We start from the raw sequence: 17,701 nt of genomic DNA on the forward strand, positions 1-17,701 counted from the left end.
AGAATATTAGATTTTTTTGTGTAAATATATTCTGTCACAGGGTAAAGGGGGTACACTGCTGCAGATATGAAATGCACTTAGAGTTGATCATTCCTATAGCAGCCTCCCAAACGACACATGTAGGCCACTCTGACAGACAAAGCTTTGACACATTGGAGAAGTGTTGAAGCTTACAATGAGGCTTCACTGATATGAAAGGAGTCGCGCTTAATAGAACAGTCAATAAATCCCATAGAAGAAAAACAGCAATGACTGGGAATCACATCACAGCCACATTCAGCCTTGATGGGTATACAGTTCATGAGAATGCGGGGTCATATCACCCAGGTGTATGTTGCAGACAGACGCTTGTGAGAACCTTCACCACATATAGCCTCTTACCAGAGAGAGACGGGGCATACACGGTAAGTAGTTAGAGGACTACTTCGCCTGTATCCAGCAAATGAGGCTTCACTGCCACACATTGCTACTGGCCCATATCTATAATGGCATCCCCCAGTGGGCAAAATGAATGATTAGGAGGCAAGAAGAGAAGGGCAGACTTAAGCACTATAAGGAAGTCCTCTTTACTCTGCTGTACTAGACTATCCTGATTCCTGAATTATAATTTTACATTCAATTATATAACCCACTCTGGATACTTTAGACTTTTTAGACAATTGTGCACTTCCAAATTAGTGGTAACAGTTTGGGGAAGACGCTTTCATGTTTCAACTTGATGGTGCTCTGTGTACAAAGCCAGTCCAAAGCTTTGGTTTAATAAGTATGGTGTGGAGGAACTTGGGTAGCCTGCAGAGAACCCTAACCTCAACCCAACTAAAAACCTTTGGCATAAATGTGAACACTGATTACTAACCAGGTCCTCTCATCCACCCTCAGTATCTGACTTTAAATGGTCTTTTGTATGAATAAGCACACATTTCCGCAGATACAATATTGTGGAAAACATTTCTAGACAAGTGGAGCTTGTTGAAGCACCAAAGGAGAGGTAAGTTCCAAATACAGTAAACCCCTCTCCATTGCGGGGGTTACGTTCGACCCAGCCGCGAAAAGTGAAAATCCGCGAAATAGAAAAACCCTATTAAAATGCATTGTAGGCATGGTTTTTTTTGCTGTCACTGTACGTGTAAAAGCATTTTAAGGTCTTTAAACACACTTTTAAAACAATAGCAACTCATTTAAACACATAAAAGATACTGAGAGACATAGCAAGAGCTATGGAAAACACAAAAATATTTCATCTTTAATGATTTATATAGTAAAATAACATTACAAAAAAAGCCGCAATATACCGGGACCGCAAAAACTGAACCGCGATGGAGCGGGGATTTTCTGTAATGTCCATGGTCTTAGAAAGAGATGCCCAACAAGCCTATATAGGCATGATTTCAGATGTCCACAAATCTCTAGTGTACAATAGTTAAAATCGAATTTCTTTCTATAAACAGCATGGCTGTTTCTTTCCCAAACTTACAAAAATCTAAACTATTGTGAAAGAGAAAAATGTTAAACAAATGTCCTGATCCGATGAATGACAAACACTTCAGGAATGGCCCCACCACCAGAAAACACTGCAATTATAAGCACTGTATATAACATAGATTAGGCTAACTATAACCTATAAAGTACAATATAAACCAGTATCACCCTGAGTCTTTATTAGATAAAATAGTCACATTATTACAAGTTATGCTAACTGAACATGGAATGTAAGAAATGTTACTACTTATGACCTTGGGTTAAATTTGATAATATGTTTCTTACTAGTGTTGCATTCTAAACTATTTTAAGGAGACACAATGAAAATGTTTTATCATTCCGAAAGCAGAGAAAGTACTGCAAAAACAAGATAATATTCTCATTGCTATTCCTGCTAAATGGTAAACATTTGTTTTCAGCGCTGTCCAGTTTTTTTCCTATTTAAATAGACTTTTCAGGATACAAAAAAAAAAAATGCAAGCTTATAGCATATATAAAGTATAGGGACCTCTCATCTCCCTCCTAAAAGATGGGCCACTCTGAACTGGTAAATCTTTAACATTTCTGGGTAATGAGAATGGTTGCTCCCTCCTGCCTCCCTCTCTCCTTCTCCACCATTCTGTCACATTGATGGGCTGCCTAGCTGGTCATTAGGATTGTGTATAAATACACATGTTCACTTTAAAAACGTCAGTCTTTTAGAGTCCACTTTCAACATAAAACATGTATTTGCACCTTAAATAGCACTGTTGCCTTAAAACAAATTCTAAATATTGCACCCAATGAGAAAGAATGCAGTTAAGGGCATAAAACTGCAGAGCTATTCATCCGGTGAAATTGCATGTACATCTGTGAGAATGGAGGCAAAAAGAATGTTATTAGGTTATTTTCTCTTCAGGTTGAATGTTATTTGTTCATACAAAAATGAGTGAATCAGGATAATACTAGATAATGGCCAACAATAGAGGTGGCAGTTATAGTAAATAAGTATTGCCTCTCAACTCAAACTAGTGGCCATAATGTGATATTTTCCTGAGTTACTCTCTTCCGTATGAAGGATATCTTTTGATCTGGAGAGCATATAGCCTAATAACATTTGTTTCTGCCCTGATTGGCACAGAACAGATATACATGTGTTTTCCCTGGATGAATAGCTCAGCACATTTTTTAAAGGTTACACCTCTTCATGTTCACCTCTTCTGCTGCTTGAACCTGCAATGCAGAAGAAACTTCAACACCCATGTTTCTTCCAGCTGTATCAGATGCTTCATTCTCAGTGGGCACCATGGTACTGACCTACAGGCCCTATATCACTGATGTGTCCTTAGTGACCACAGAATGATCCACATAAGGAACCACAGTGCATGGCAGGGACAGTGGCATACAAAACTCCTGGCAATGTCACATGAAGACTCCGCCGAAAACTGCAGCTCAGAAAAAGGTGCCAGGAATGGGAGGCTGGACACGTAGGTATTACAGTCTTCTTTTTACCCACTATCACCTCTGGGTGGTTTTTATGTATGCTGCCAGTAAGTGGCAATAGCTTTATATTAAACTTAGTGAAAACATAAACTTATAGTTCTCCTGCTCTGTCCTCCTAAAAAAGGCTTCAAGTTAAAATGATAAACATTAAGTATATCTAAAACCAAAATGTTTTGCTTCATATTGGGTGAAGTAGAGGATAGTTAAAGCATCTATCAGGTTGTTTGTGTCATTTGGGAGATTTTTCTTTACTTCCTCTCCTATAGACACAGCAGGAAGTGGGTGGAAATCTCCTCTAAGACAGTTGTAACACTGACAACTTAAAATTTTGGGTTTTCTCTTGACAATGGTCACCAAGACAAAGCTGAGACAGACAGCAAAAATCTGGCAGGGGTTTCACAATACTAACCAAAACAATAAAAAAACATTTTGACTTTAGATGCTCTTACAATTTCAGATGTGGGTGACAGACAGAGCTAGTGTATAAAAGAATACAATGTAGTTCCAATATATGGATATGTCATTAAGTGTCACCATAGAACACAGCATTTCATAGAGGCGGCTTATCATTTGTCATAGCCAAGCAAGCTCATATATGCATAGCCTATGATGACGCAGAGCCTTTCTTAATAAATTATAGGGTACTGCTTAATGGGGCCTCATTGTGTGTAATGTCTAGTTTGTTGTTTGTATTGCTGTTTCCTTTTGCGGTCTGCGGTCTCAATGTAAAATACTGCATTGATTGTAACTCTTCCAAACCAAATTTTTTTCTACGGTTCATATTAGAGAGATTTCCTTTCTTGGTGACCATCATCCCAGGGAAAAGAGCAGAATACCAATAAAAAAAACTGACAGAGGTTCTAGCCATCTCTCTAGCCAAACAAAAACTCTTCAGTCTTTTCAGATTAAGAGGCAGTCACTGAGTGAACACGCAGAATCTCGAAGCGCAGTACATACTTGAGAAAATGTGTTCAATGGAATGTTATTAGGAGAAATATTTTTCTAACCTGGGTTACAGACGTCAGTATACCTAAGTGAAATTTAATGAATTTATACAAAACACTTACATAGGCACAGTTCCCGACATCCTTTGTAATAATCTTTAAAGGAATGATTTTTGGGTGGTCGTTTTCTTTCTCTTCCTTGATGTATCTAGTAAGCAAGTATAGAAATAAAGGTTAAAAAGGCTAAAGCTTAAAGGAATACTCCATTTACAATACAAATTACCAGGACATACTATATATACACAAGACCTTTTGTAGCGCAATGTTATTTAAAGAAAAATCACCCTTTCATTTTATTCTACAGTCAAATATGATTTTCTAAAACTGCCAACAAAATTCCAGTTTCATTTTCTTGCAACTGCAATAGCACAATTTTTCAACCTTTTTACCTGAGAGGAACCCTTGAAAAAAATGTCAGGTCTTGAATCTTGAGGAATCCCTGCTAAAACCAATTCAATTTGGGTCAGTGAAAACAAAAAGGGCCCTGGTATTGGTGGTCAGTGGGAAGAATGCTCCCTTACAGACAGCTATAAAGATCACTGCCAAGTGGCGTTGGCCTCCAAGCAATGCAGGCCAGGCACCATCAAATAGGAGGTCAATCGCCAAAGATCAAGGAACCCCTAGCACCATAGAAACCCAAGCCTTCCACAGAACCCTCATTGAGAATGGCTGGTCTATAGCCTTGGTCCTCAACCCTGGTCCTCAGGGCCCTCTAACAGGCTAGGTTTGCAAGATAACTGAAATCCATCCCAGGTGATATCATTTGCTGCTCAGTGATTGCAGTACTCTAGTCTGCATCTCCCCAAGGTAATACCTAAAATCTGGACCATGTTTAGAAGAAAATATACTTACCTTACTTCCTCTTCCTCCCCTCGGCGGCCACGGCGATTCCTCACTTCCTGGCTTGCAATGATTCCTGGGAGCTGAACGTCATTGCTCCCAGGAATCAATGCGCCTGCACCGGCCCGACGTCAGTTCCGGTGCAGGCGCGTCATACCTTGCTAAACAGCTTCTGGGCATGCCCAGAAGCTGTGCAGGGATGACGCTGCGGCACCGGAAGTGACGGCGGGGCCGGTGCAGTGCATCGTGGGACCGAAGAAGACAGAAGAGGACACAGAAGAGGATCGCGCTGGCTTCAAGCTGCCCACACCTGAGATGGCAGCGCTGGACAATACTTTTTCAAGGTAAGTATTTCTTCTAAAAAGGTAAGTGCAACCCGGGACAGTACAGAGGCTATCCATTGTGGAATGCACTAGCCCTGACTGTTCCGGGGGTATTTTTATAAAAAAAAACTTTCCCAGGGTGGAACTCCGCTTTAAATACTAATTCTAGCTGGGTATCATTCAACTGGTCATTGTGGGCACAGCAGTAAGAGAAGATGAATATTGCAGCCAGAGCTGTGGGATTTTTCATGTTTTAATTTAATTTTGTTATTTTGGGGGCAAAATTATGTAATGGGGTCTAAATGGCCTGTCCCAGTTACCTACATAACAGAATCAGGGAAGAATCTGTAAGGAATTTACAATAATCGTTAAAATACAAATAAGATACAAATCTTATTTTCAGAGCAAATGTGGGGATTTAATTTAAAAAGCATAATAATGTTGAAAATAAGGTCATAACTGCAAACATTAGGAATGGTAATGTAACAAATAATAACCCATCCTACAGAATCATTATATCAGATAAAGCAGGAAAATATGATTGCGGATTGGCTGATGTGGTTTACTAAGGGTCTTGTCTGCATGGAGTTTGTATATTCCCCCCATTTCTATGCAGGTTGACTCTCAGCGCTTCACTTTCTTCCTAAACACTTGAAATGTGCGTAGCTGATTAATGAAAACTGGAGAAAAAAATGCAACAGCTGGCAATAACAAATAATGAGGTTTTATTTTTCAGTTACCGGAAAAATAAAATAAGGGATATGATTGCTTAATACGGGTAAATGGCTCCCTTTTGCATTGGTTTTCTTTGCTGCTTTGGTAAATAGATTTGATTTGTCGGTCCCAATAGTAGGTAACTGGCTTCCTTCCAAACTGGCCATAGAGTAAGAGTGTTCATATGACTGCAGTTGAGAAATTAAAAATTAGGCCTGTCCCCACAGGATCACTTAGAAAAGAAGCCAGCCCATCTCCACTTACCATTCCAATGGCCCCTGCCCCCGTATAGTCCTTGAGGAATATAAAAAACTGTCAGGTGGTTATACTCTCCAACATTTACCCAAAACTGAATATCAGTTTTTACTGCTTCCTGATGCTAGTTTTTTCACATTTCCATGTGTGTGAATACCAGCTCCTACCACTACATGCAGTGGTTCCTCCCGCCCGCTCGTACATCTCTATAGGACATACATGCTGGCAGGAGGGACCACTGAGTGTTACAGGGGACAGGTGTTCAACCCTTCTTAAAGTGTAAAATATCTGCAGCAGTTGGAGAGCAGTGAAAGCAGATTTTTTAGTTTTTGGTAAATGCTGGAGAATTTCTGATATTTATTTGGGACTTTGTTGGTGAAAGGGCCCTAACACACCTATAGCGTTAATGAGCAATAAGGAAGTGTTGTACAGGGGTTCATGTTGCATCAGGCAACATTTATCAAATGCCCTGTGTGTTCTTTTTTCATAGGCACGTTTACAGTGTGGTTAAGGTGAGTTTTAACCACTTCTGGACCGGAAAGGATTTGACCCCTTAATGACCAGGCCATTTTTTGCGATTCGGCACTGCGATAATTTAACGGACAATTGCGTGGTCGTGCAATGCTGTACCCAAATAAAACTGGCATCCTTTTTTTCCCATAAATAGAGCTTTTTTTGGTGGTATTCGATCACCTCTGCGATTTTTATTTTTTGCGCTATACACAAAAAAATGCGGAAAAAAAACAATATTTTTCACTTTCTGCTATATAACATCCCCCCCCACCCCAAAAAAAAACGTTAAAAATCAAAATTTTTTAACATTTTAGGCCAATTTGTTTTCTGCTACATATTTTTGGTAAAAAAAAAAATCGCAATAAGCGTATTTTGATTGGTTTGCACAAAAGTTATTGCGTCTACTAACTACGGGAAAGATTTATGTCATTTTTATTTTTTTTTATTTATTTTTTTTTAGTAATGGCAGCGATTTGCAATTTTTAGCGGGACTGCGACATTGTGGCAGACAGATTGGACCCCTAACTGACATTTTTGACACTTTTGGGGGGACCAGTGACATTACTAGAGTAATTACTGCTAGAATATTTGCATTGTTACCGTAAAAATGACACTGGCAGGGAAGGGGTTAACACTGTGGGTGATCAAGGGGTTAAATGTGAGCCTAGGGGAGTAATTTTAACTGTATGGGGGCAGGACTTGTGAAATGATCACAGAGACATGTGATCCCATATAGAAGGATCACAGGAGCTCTGTGATAATTTCAGAGAGAAGAACGGTCAGCTGTGTTTACAACAGCTGACGGTTCTTCTCTCTCAGCGAGCGATCGCTGGTGTCAGGCGGCAATCGGAGATGCCTGCCCCATGCATCGGAGTCTCTGCTGCCAAGTGGGGGCTGGAGCGTGCCGCTGGTGGCGCGCTCGCCCTCTAGCTGCAGGTGCGCGATCAACGTAGCCCTACGTCAGTTAGCGCATGAAGGGCAGCCTGCCACAGTTTATCTGCGGCGGGCGGCCCAGAAGCGGTTAACAGACATGAATGGAGGCAGTAGCAAACGGTCAACGCCTGCCAAACTTTTTGCCTTGTCACAACGCAAAGCAATGCTAACAATGCAGTGTAAACACCTCCATCCACTCCTTATTGTAACAAGTCTATGTGGCATTATAATTAAAAATATCCATGACACATGTGGCCATCATCCATAATTATGTACACAGGTGGTCCCCGGGTTACAAACTTCCAACTTACAAACGATTCCTACTTACAAACGGAGGGAGACAACAGGAAGTGAGGAGAAATCTACCCCTAGGAAGGGAAATTCACTCCTGTAAGAGTTCTCATAGGAAAAAGGTGTCTCTGCTGAAGCTTTATCACCAATTCTTGTTTCCACAACAACCCAAAAATTTCAAAATCCAGTTGTCATAGGGACAGAAAGTGAGGGGAAATCTTCTGAACAGGGGTACAGACAGCAAAACAAATGGTACAGTGGTAGTAAGCCTTCCCTATGCTAGCCAAAAACTTTAAAATTATTCTTTTGGCTGGAGCTACATTAAAAAATTTACCTGTTCCGACTTACAAACCTATAGTCCCTATCTTGTTTGTAACCCGGGGACCGCCTGTATGTAAGAAAAAAAGGAAGAATCAGACTGTGCAGGCCAAACAGAGGGATGTTCATAGTTCAATAAAATCCATGTTTTATTTGTATAAAAAATAAATAAAACAATATAAAATAACAATTATATAAAAACAGTCCCTGAAAGAGAGAGAGACGTATATGGTGGCTAGTTTGGTGAGCACTATATGGTAGGGGTCTTCAGTGATACAAATAAAACATGGATTTTATTGAACTATGAACATCCCTCTGTTTGGCCTGCACAGTCCGATTCTTTCTTTATTGTTACACCCATGTGGCATTGATAGACATTCAGGAAGTTTTAAAAAACTCCACCCAACCACCTATTTTCAAAGTCTGTGTGAAGGAGCCCTAAAAGTGATTTCCTGGGTTTGTATACATGCTGTACCAATTGAGGGAGGTGCACTCTTCATTTTATTTTCTCCACAATACAGCACAAATAAACATACCAGGGAGAGAAGACACCCCTCATAACTGTAATAGCATGTGTGCAGAAATAATACTCTATAAAGCTAATGTTATTAATTCATTATTACTCACTTAATGATGCTTTCTTTCATAAATCATATTTTTCATATGATTTATAAATAAAAGCATCATTAGGAGAAACAACAGTACAACAAAGTACATGCACAAGAAATGCATATTGGCCTAAAATTATGAAGAAATTAGTTTTTTTTTTTGTGGATATGTATTTATAGCAGAAAGTAATATATATATATATATATATTTTTTTAATAGTTGGTCTTTTTATGTTTGTGGCGCAAAAAAAATATAAAACGCAGTGGTGATCAAATACCACTAAAAGAAAGCTCTATTTGTGGGGAAAAAAAAAATCACAAAAACACATACACATCATAGGTTGAACTGGATGGACTGGTGTATTTTTTCAACCTCACAAACTATGTAACTATGTAGAAAAAAAAAACTTTATTTGGATACAGCTTTGCATGTCCGCACAATTATCAGTTAAAATAACGCAGTGCCGTATCGCTAAAAATGGCCTGACCATGAAGGGGGTAAATCTCCTGAAGGTCAGGTGGTTAATAGCGTGTGTTCAGACCAAGGAACATGTGGATCTGGAACCCGTAAACATCAATAAACATGGTGGGAATACCCATAACCTCCCGGAGGATTGGAATAGAGTCAGAAATTATGGCCAGGAAATCTCATTTTTGGGGCACCCTAGAATTGGAATGGGCTCGGGCGTGTTTGGGCGCCCACCTGCTGATCCCGCCAGAATAGAAAGAAAAGGGGGTTCATGACCCCCTTTTCTATATGGGACAGTGACAGGCAGCTAGCTATGACAGGAATTAGTTTGGCGGGCTTTGTAGAAGAAATTGAGTTACTAGGGGGATAAATAAAATTCCAGTCAGTGATTGGTTGAAATGAGCCCCTATCATAATCAGTTTTACAGGTAGCTGGGAAGATTGTGCAAAATACCTGTTTTTTCCAGTCAGCTTCCCGCCTTCTGTGCCTCATCTCAGCCCTATTTAAGGGGGCTCACGAGCAGCGGGACCCTCAGACCACCTCAGAAGCCTGGAGCGAGCGGTTCCCCTCCCCCCCCTCCCCTGTTTTTTGTTTTGTCGCGGCCAGTTTTATTATTTTGGGTCACCTTTGTAAGCTGCAAAGGGGGACGATAATTTTAAGTATATGATTGAGTTGTTATGGATATTTTTTATTGAATATTTTATTATTATAAACCTGGATTGTAGTGTCGGGTTTATTATTTATGAGTTGAAAGTTTGATGAATTTTAATGTTATTTAAATAAATAATAAACGGCCGCGGCCTTTCTTAATCCAACATTTGGTGTGGGTGTCATCCTTTTTATATAAGATAAGTTTTAGATTAAAGTAAGAAAGTCCTGTCTACTGTCCCAAGAGAACACTGCACTCGGCTGTGACATTTCCTGGCCTGCAGCTGCACAGATCAGGAAATGTCTCAATGCCTGTGATTAGTGGTGTTCAGTGTTGGCTTCCTGGCGGGATCGGGCAGGTGGGATCCTGAACACACCCTAACCCATCTCTACCCAAGGTATTTAAAAATCCAGGGATTGACCCACCAGGCTCCACCTATAACTAAAATATCACTTTTGGAAAGATCTGACACTTTAAATGTTTCTTACATTTTTAACACAGGCTAATGGTGATAGTCCAGTCCTTGAGTTTTAGAATTCCCACCTATCACAACAGTTACATTTGGGTTTTACTTTCTTGATGGATTAGGATCCATTTACATTTCCTAATTTTTACCAGATGGGATTTCCATTGAAAGCAATGTGAAACCATGAACATGCATGTTAACGCGCATAGAAACCTGTATTAAAATGAGTGTCAATGCATGTCAGTTAGCATCAATGCATGTAAACTCGCATGCAAAGTGCATTGTAATGCATGCTAAAACCAGTTCTAAACTTTTGGCAAACCAGACACGCCCTGAAAAACTCCATCGAAATACTTTGAGAGTGTTTGGTATGCCTCGTTCCTCTACTTTTCCCAAAAACACTCCATGACTGCAGCTCTTATGTCTCTTGTGAAAATTAACGCTCACAGAACAGCTCCTGTGGTGCAAGTCAATAAGAATTATGATACAGCAATGTTATTCAAAAAGTCACCTCTAATCTGTAGATAATGTCAGGTAAAGCAACATTGCAAGCTAACAATAAATAAAGGGTTTCCTATTAGACCCCGTTCAGACAGGGGCGACGCTACTTGCTGGGGCGACCTCGGCGCGACATGCACGGACTTCATATCATTGAAGTCAATGCAGGTCGCCCCAAAGTAGTACAGGACCCTTTTTCTAAGTCGGAGCGACTTTTGTCGCTCCTATTAGAACGTGTCCTGTGCTAATCAACGGCGGGCGACCCACTGCGACTTGTCAGGCGACCAAGTCGCCTGACAAGTCGCGCTAGTGTGAATGGGGACTTAAACCCCTTATTACCCTCAATTAACCCTTAAGCAACCTATATTAACTTCTTGCTCTCCTTCTTCCTTGAAATGGTTTTTGCTGATTTTTCTGGTAAATTTTTTACCATTTAATTTTTTACCATTTAACAATTTTTTTTACCATTAATATTTATTATTATATTATTATACAGGATTTATATAACGCCAGCAGTCTGTACAGCTCTTTACAATATGAAGTGACAGTTACAATCTAAATCAAATCAAGCGTCTTTGGAGGATCCTGTTTGAAAGAATCTACAATCTAAAAGTCAAGGGGCCAGTGATATAAAATGTAGTAACTGTGTAGGGATGAGTTGATGGGAAAAGTAAAAGTTCAGTTGGTAAGTGGAGACGGGATAGGCTTTTCTGAAGAGATGAGTTTCCAGGGATGGCCAAAAGGCAGACAGGGTATACGTTAGCTGGATAAATTGGGGTATAGAGTTCCAGAGGATGGGAGAAGCTCTGGGGAAATCCTGGGAGGAAGTGAGATGTGATGAGGAAGATAGAGAGCAGGACGTCTTGGCAGAAGTGAACAGAATGGTTTGGGTGATATTTTGAGATGAGGTTGGTGATGTAGCTCAGGGCAGAGTAGATATCTTTGTATGTTGTTATTATTTTGAAAATAGTCAAGTGGAGTTGCAATAGTCAAGGCGAGAGATAACAAGGGGTTGATATTATTTCATTTTTATTCATTTTGGTCCTTAATTTTTTTAGTGAGTTTAAAAAAAAAATGCAAAATGAAAAAGAAAACAACTTTTATTTAATTTGTAAATTAATTCACCATGCTTTGTAACACGAAACATAACAAATATCAAAGAGTAAATATAGCAGACAGGGACCACCAGAAAAGTAAGTAGGGAACTGCTTTGTTTTTTGTGACGACCATGCCACTTTAACCACTTTAATACCGCTCACGGTAATACTACTGCGGCAGAGCGGCACGATACCGCTCAGCCACGTAGTATTAACGTGATGCGCGATCACGGCTCCAGAGCGCGCTCCCGCGCGCCGCGGGTCCCGATCCCGATGTCATTCGGTAGGGAACCGATCAGTCATCAGATACTGACCAATGATTTTTGGTCAGTGTCTGTAGATCGGTCCCCACCAATGGCAATCTGTCCCCTGTCTGTGTAATGTAAACACAGACAGGGGAAGTGATGTCACTGTCCTTCCTGGAGTCCTTTCGGTTCCAGGAGAGAGACAGAGACACACCAAAAACGTGAGTTCCACCAACACTACACTGACACACCTCACATAGGTACATTTAACCCCTTCATCACCTCTGATCACCCCCTGATCACCCCCAAAACCCCTCACAGTGAACACTATATACAGTGGTATACAGATATTTTACTGATCACTGTATAAGTGTCACTTGTGAGCGTAGTTTGCGCCTGCGTTAGGCCCAAATAGGGTTAGGGTACCCGCCACCTATCCCCTAATAAAGTTTTTACCCCTTGATCAGCCCCAGTTAACCCCTTCACTACCTATTACTCTGTGCACTAAATACAGTATATAGGTAAATACTGATCACTGTATTTAGTGTCACTAGTGACCCTAATTTGCGCTTGCGCTAAGCCCATATAGGGTTAGGGCACCCGCCACCTATTCCCTAATAAACTTTTAACCGCTTGATCTTCCCCAGTTAACCCCTTCACTCCATATAAATCAGTGCACTAATATATACAGTATATCAGATAACTACTGATCACTGTATTTAGTGTCACTGGTGACCCTAATTTGCGCTTGCGCTAGGCCCGAATAGGTTTAGGCCACCCGCCATCTATCCTCTATAAAGGTTTAACCCCTTGATCTCCCCCAGTTTAACCCCTTCACTTCCCTGTCACAGTGTTCACTATATACAGTGATTACCGATCACTGTATTAGCGTCACGGGTGACACAACTTAGGCTAGCTAGTTAGCGTCAGGGTCCCACTACACCACCGTTACTTAGCGTCAGTTAGAGTCAAGTACACTAACACACACACACCACCGTTACTAGTATAGTGTTTGAACAGATCAATATCTGATCTGATCAGAACTATACTAGCGTCCTCATAATTTAGTGTTCCCCAAACGCAGTGTTTGCACAATCAGCACTGATTCCTGCTAGCACCTGCGTTTAGCCCCCCTGCCCAGCCCACCTTACCCAGGCAAGTGTAGTAATCAATAGATTACTGACACTTCCAAAAAACACAAATCACACAAAACCGCTGCGTTAGCAGAGTCAGGCCTGATCTCTGTTAGCACTAGCAGTTTTTCTTTGTAGCGACCAAATAGTCCTCGACAACCAGGTGCTTTTATTACCTAGTAGTCGCATCACTGTACGAGTAAATTTAGCTACCAAAATGACAAAACGTTCGCTCAGTGATGATGCTATATACAGTATAATGGCCATGTCAAGTGAGAGCGATGGGGAAGCCTCACTGTCAGAATCAGGGTCAATATACGAACCAGATGACAGCAGCGGCTCCCTGACAGATAGCTCCGACAGAGGGGTCCCTGCTAGGGTCAGGCGTACCCGACCCCATTCTGGAGTTGTTGACTTGCAAGAACTGGAGGTTTCTGGTATGCAGCAGAGTGCCAGTACTAGTGCCGCTCACACTTCTCGTGAACTGGCAAGCACGAGCGGCCTAGTACACCCTGGACCTTCAACCAGCACTGCAGTATCACCTGGTGACGTGGCGAGTCACCTGAGTGCAGTTGAAGCTGGTGCGGTGGCTAGCACGAGTAGTGGCCCGCAGCCACCGCGTATCCGAAGACAGGCCCGTAGAGCCCATAGTGTCCTCCCTGAAGCGCTGGCATATCCTAATTGGCAGCCCACAGATTCCACAGCGCCAGTACTTCCCCCATTCACCGCCCAACCCGGAATCCAAGTGGAAACAGCTGGTTTTAATCCCATAAACTTTTTTGAGCTGTTTTTCACTGAAGATCTTTTCAGATCTATTGTGGACCAATCAAATTTGTACACTCAACAATTCATCGCCGCCAACCCAAATTCACCCCTTGCCAGACCATTCGCCTGGAATCCTATTACGATTCAGGAGTTTAAAACCTTTCTGGGCCTTTCCTTCAACACGGGCATTACAAGAAAGAATGAATTGCGGTTATATTGGTCCACTGACCCAATTCATCAAATGTACGTGTTCTCTGCTGCTATGTCCAGGGCTCGATACCAACAAATATTTCGGTTCATGCATTTCAACGACAATGAACTCTGTCGTCCTCGGGGAGACCCTGAATATGATCGGCTCCACAAAATTCGGCCCCTCATAGACCACTTCAATCAGCGGTTCGCAGCCTTGTTTACCCCCCAACAAGATGTCTGCGTTGACGAGTCCCTGATTAAGTTTACTGGTCGCCTTGCTATCAAACAGTACCTCCCCAGCAAGCGTGCCAGATACGGGGTCAAGTTGTATAAGCTTTGTGACAGGGCCACAGGCTATACAGTTAATTTCCGTGTCTATGAGGGAAAAGATAGCACTGTGGAGCCCCCCGACTGCCCAGGCTACATAGGGAGCAGCGGCAAGATAGTTTGGGACTTGGTGTCACCCTTATTCGGAAAGGGGTACCACTTGTACGTGGACAATTTCTATTCAAGCGTGCCACTTTTTAGACACCTCTATCAATTGCAAATTGGCGCTTGTGGCACCGTGCGATCTAATCGCCGGGGCTTCCCCCAGCGGCTAGTGAATGCCCCACTGAGCTCGGGGGAGAGAGCCTGCTTGAGGTGCGAGGAATTGCTTGCAGTGAAGTGGAGGGACAAACGAAACGTTTACGTGCTGTCCTCCATTCACCCAGACACGGCAGTCCAAATTACTACGGTCACCGGTGTTGTTGTTGAGAAACCCCTCTGTGTCCACGACTATAACCGTAAAATGGGAGGGGTGGACTTCAACGACCAGATGATGGGACCGTACTTAATTGCCCGTAAGGCCAGACGCTGGTACAAAAAAGTGTCTGTATACCTATTTCAATTGGCTGTTTACAACGCTTTTGTCTTATACAAAGCTTCTGCTGGAACATTATCCTTCTTTCAATTCCAAGAAGAGATAATCAGAGCCCTTGTGTATTCAGCTGGTGCTCCTGCCCAACTTCCCCAACCAGATGCAGTGAGGCGGCTGCATGAGAGGCATTTTCCGCAATACCTCCCGAGTACCGATACCAAACGATACCCCCAAAAAAGATGCCGTGTCTGCAGCAAGCGCGGATTTAGGCGTGACACCCGGAATTATTGTCCCGACTGTCCTGACCGACCTGGTCTTTGCCACGGTGACTGTTTCCGTCGCTACCACACACTAGTGGATTATTAGCATAGGGTACAGCACGGCACAGTTTAGGGCACATTTACACAGGGTCTCAAAAGATGTTCGATGGCTATCGTCATTTTGAGAGACCCGAACCTGGAACCTGGAACTCGACGTTTGAAGAAAAAAAAAAAAATACATAAAAGCCAAAAATAGTTGTCGTCTCAGTCATTTTTTATGTTCTTCTACACTTCCTATGTACTTTTAATGTACTTTGTTTGTTTTTCATTCTTTTGTGACCTGTTTCTCTTGCAGGTACTCGTCGGCTACCACGCATTGATTTCATATATTCTGACACAAACAGTGTTTGCGCTCAGCATACATGGATACCTTTGCTGATAGCAGCTGTGGTGATTTTCTGATTTCAGCACTGCAGTTAAAATCCTATTTTGGTATACGTGGATAGCGCCGTGTATACCCATCATTAAATTCAGTGGGTGGTTGTTTGGGCGGTTAATGATGAGAATCCAAAAACTTTTGTTGTGTCAGTCATTTTATATGTCCTACTCTTCCTAATGTACTTTTTTTTAATGTACTTTGTTTGTTTTTTCATTCTTTTGTGACCTGTTTCTCTTGCAGGTACTCGTCGGCTACCATGCATTGATTTTATATATTCTGACACAAACAGCGTTTGCGCTCAGCATATATGGATACCTTTGCTGATAGCAGCTGTGGTGATTTTCTGATTTCAGCACTGCAGTTAAAATCCTATTTTGGTATACGTGGATAGTGTCGTGTATACCCATCATTAAATTCAGTGGGTGGTTGTTTGGGCGGTTAATGATGAGTAATACTACGCATTATTCCTGTGCTGATTTCTGATAGGTTCTCTTTTTTTTCGTTCAGCCCACAGGCTGCATGAAAAAAAAAAAACCTATATGCCAAACAAAGACCAGCAATGTACTGGTACGTTGCTGGACTTTGAGTGGTTATACCAGGATGATGCCTGCAGATTTAGGCATCATCTTGGTATCGTTTTTTACAGCAAGCGGTCGGCTTACATGTAAAAGCAATCCTAGCGGATAATTGGCCGCTAGACTGCTTTTACATGCAGTGGGAGGGGACTCCCCCCCCCCCTCCTGCCGCCTTCCGCTGCCTTCCACGGTTTTTCTCGGGCTCTCCTGTCCCACCGGTTAACCCGAGAGTGCAGCCGGTGGTTCAATTATCTAACCATAGAGCTGATTGGAGATGAGAATGGCTCCAATCATCTCTATGGCCTAAGATGCCGGAGGCTACGAGCATTTCATAACTTCTGTTTCGCCAGAAATAAACAGCGCCATTGGGAAATTGGGAAAGTATTTTATCACACCAATTTTGGTATGGTCAGATGCGTTAAGGTCAGAGGAAAGATCTAGAGTATAAAAGACCCCAATTTTTTTTAAAAAGAGTACCTGTCACTACAGATTGCTATCATAGAGGAAATTTAAATTCACCGTGATAACAATAAAAATGATTAAAGAAAAAAAAATGAAAGAAAAGGTGTCAAAATAACATAAGAAAGCAAATTAAAAAAAAAAAAAAACAAAAAAAAAAATCAAGCCCCCCTGTCCCCCCGTGCTTGCGCGCAAATGCGCGCACAAGCGTTGGTCTAGTGTCATATGTAAACCGCAATTTCAGCATGCATGTGAGGTATCGCCGTGAACGCCAGGTCGAGGGCAGTAATTGTTGTGGTAGACCTCCTCTGTAAGTCCAAAGTGGTAACCTGTAAAGACTTTTAAAGGCTTTTAAAACCGTACGTAGTTTGTTGCCGCGGCACGGGCGTGCGCAATTTTTAAAGCATGTCATGTTAGGTGTCTATGAACTCGGCATAAGATCATCTTTTAAATTTTACCAAACAATTTGGAATTATATAGTGTATTTCTGCATTAAAAATAAAAAATTGTTTTTTTACGCAAAAATTGCGTTTGGAAAATGTGTGCGCAAATACCGTGTAACAAAAAAAATTGCAACATCCACCATTTTGTTCTGTAGGGCCTCTGCTTTAAAAAAATATATAATGTTTGGGGGTTCAAAGTAATTTTCTTGTGAAAAAAAAATATTTTTTCATGTAAACAAAAACTCACAGAAAAGGCTTGGTTTTCAAGTGGTTAGAAGAGTGGGTGATGTGTTGCTAAAATTGAGCATAAAATGCCAGGACTGTTCAAACACCCCCCAAATTACCCCTTTTTGGAAAGTAGACACCCAAAGCTATTTGCTGAGAGGCATATT

General features: G+C 41.6%; 1 protein-coding gene across 1 annotated transcript in view; it reads right to left on the reverse strand.

Annotated features, from left to right (window-relative positions):
* Window positions 1-17,701, reverse strand: part of ARHGAP20 (Rho GTPase activating protein 20) — a 211,706-nt gene that overhangs the window by 65,979 nt on the left and 128,026 nt on the right. Inside the window, exon 6 of the mRNA XM_082244937.1 lies at window positions 4,029-4,113. Within this exon, the coding sequence (XP_082101063.1) occupies window positions 4,029-4,113 (85 nt within the window). The remainder of the gene's footprint in view (window positions 1-4,028; window positions 4,114-17,701) is intronic.

The sequence above is a fragment of the Pelophylax lessonae genome (assembly GCF_965119305.1).
Source record: "Pelophylax lessonae genome assembly, chromosome: 2".
Taxonomy (NCBI): domain Eukaryota; kingdom Metazoa; phylum Chordata; class Amphibia; order Anura; family Ranidae; genus Pelophylax; species Pelophylax lessonae.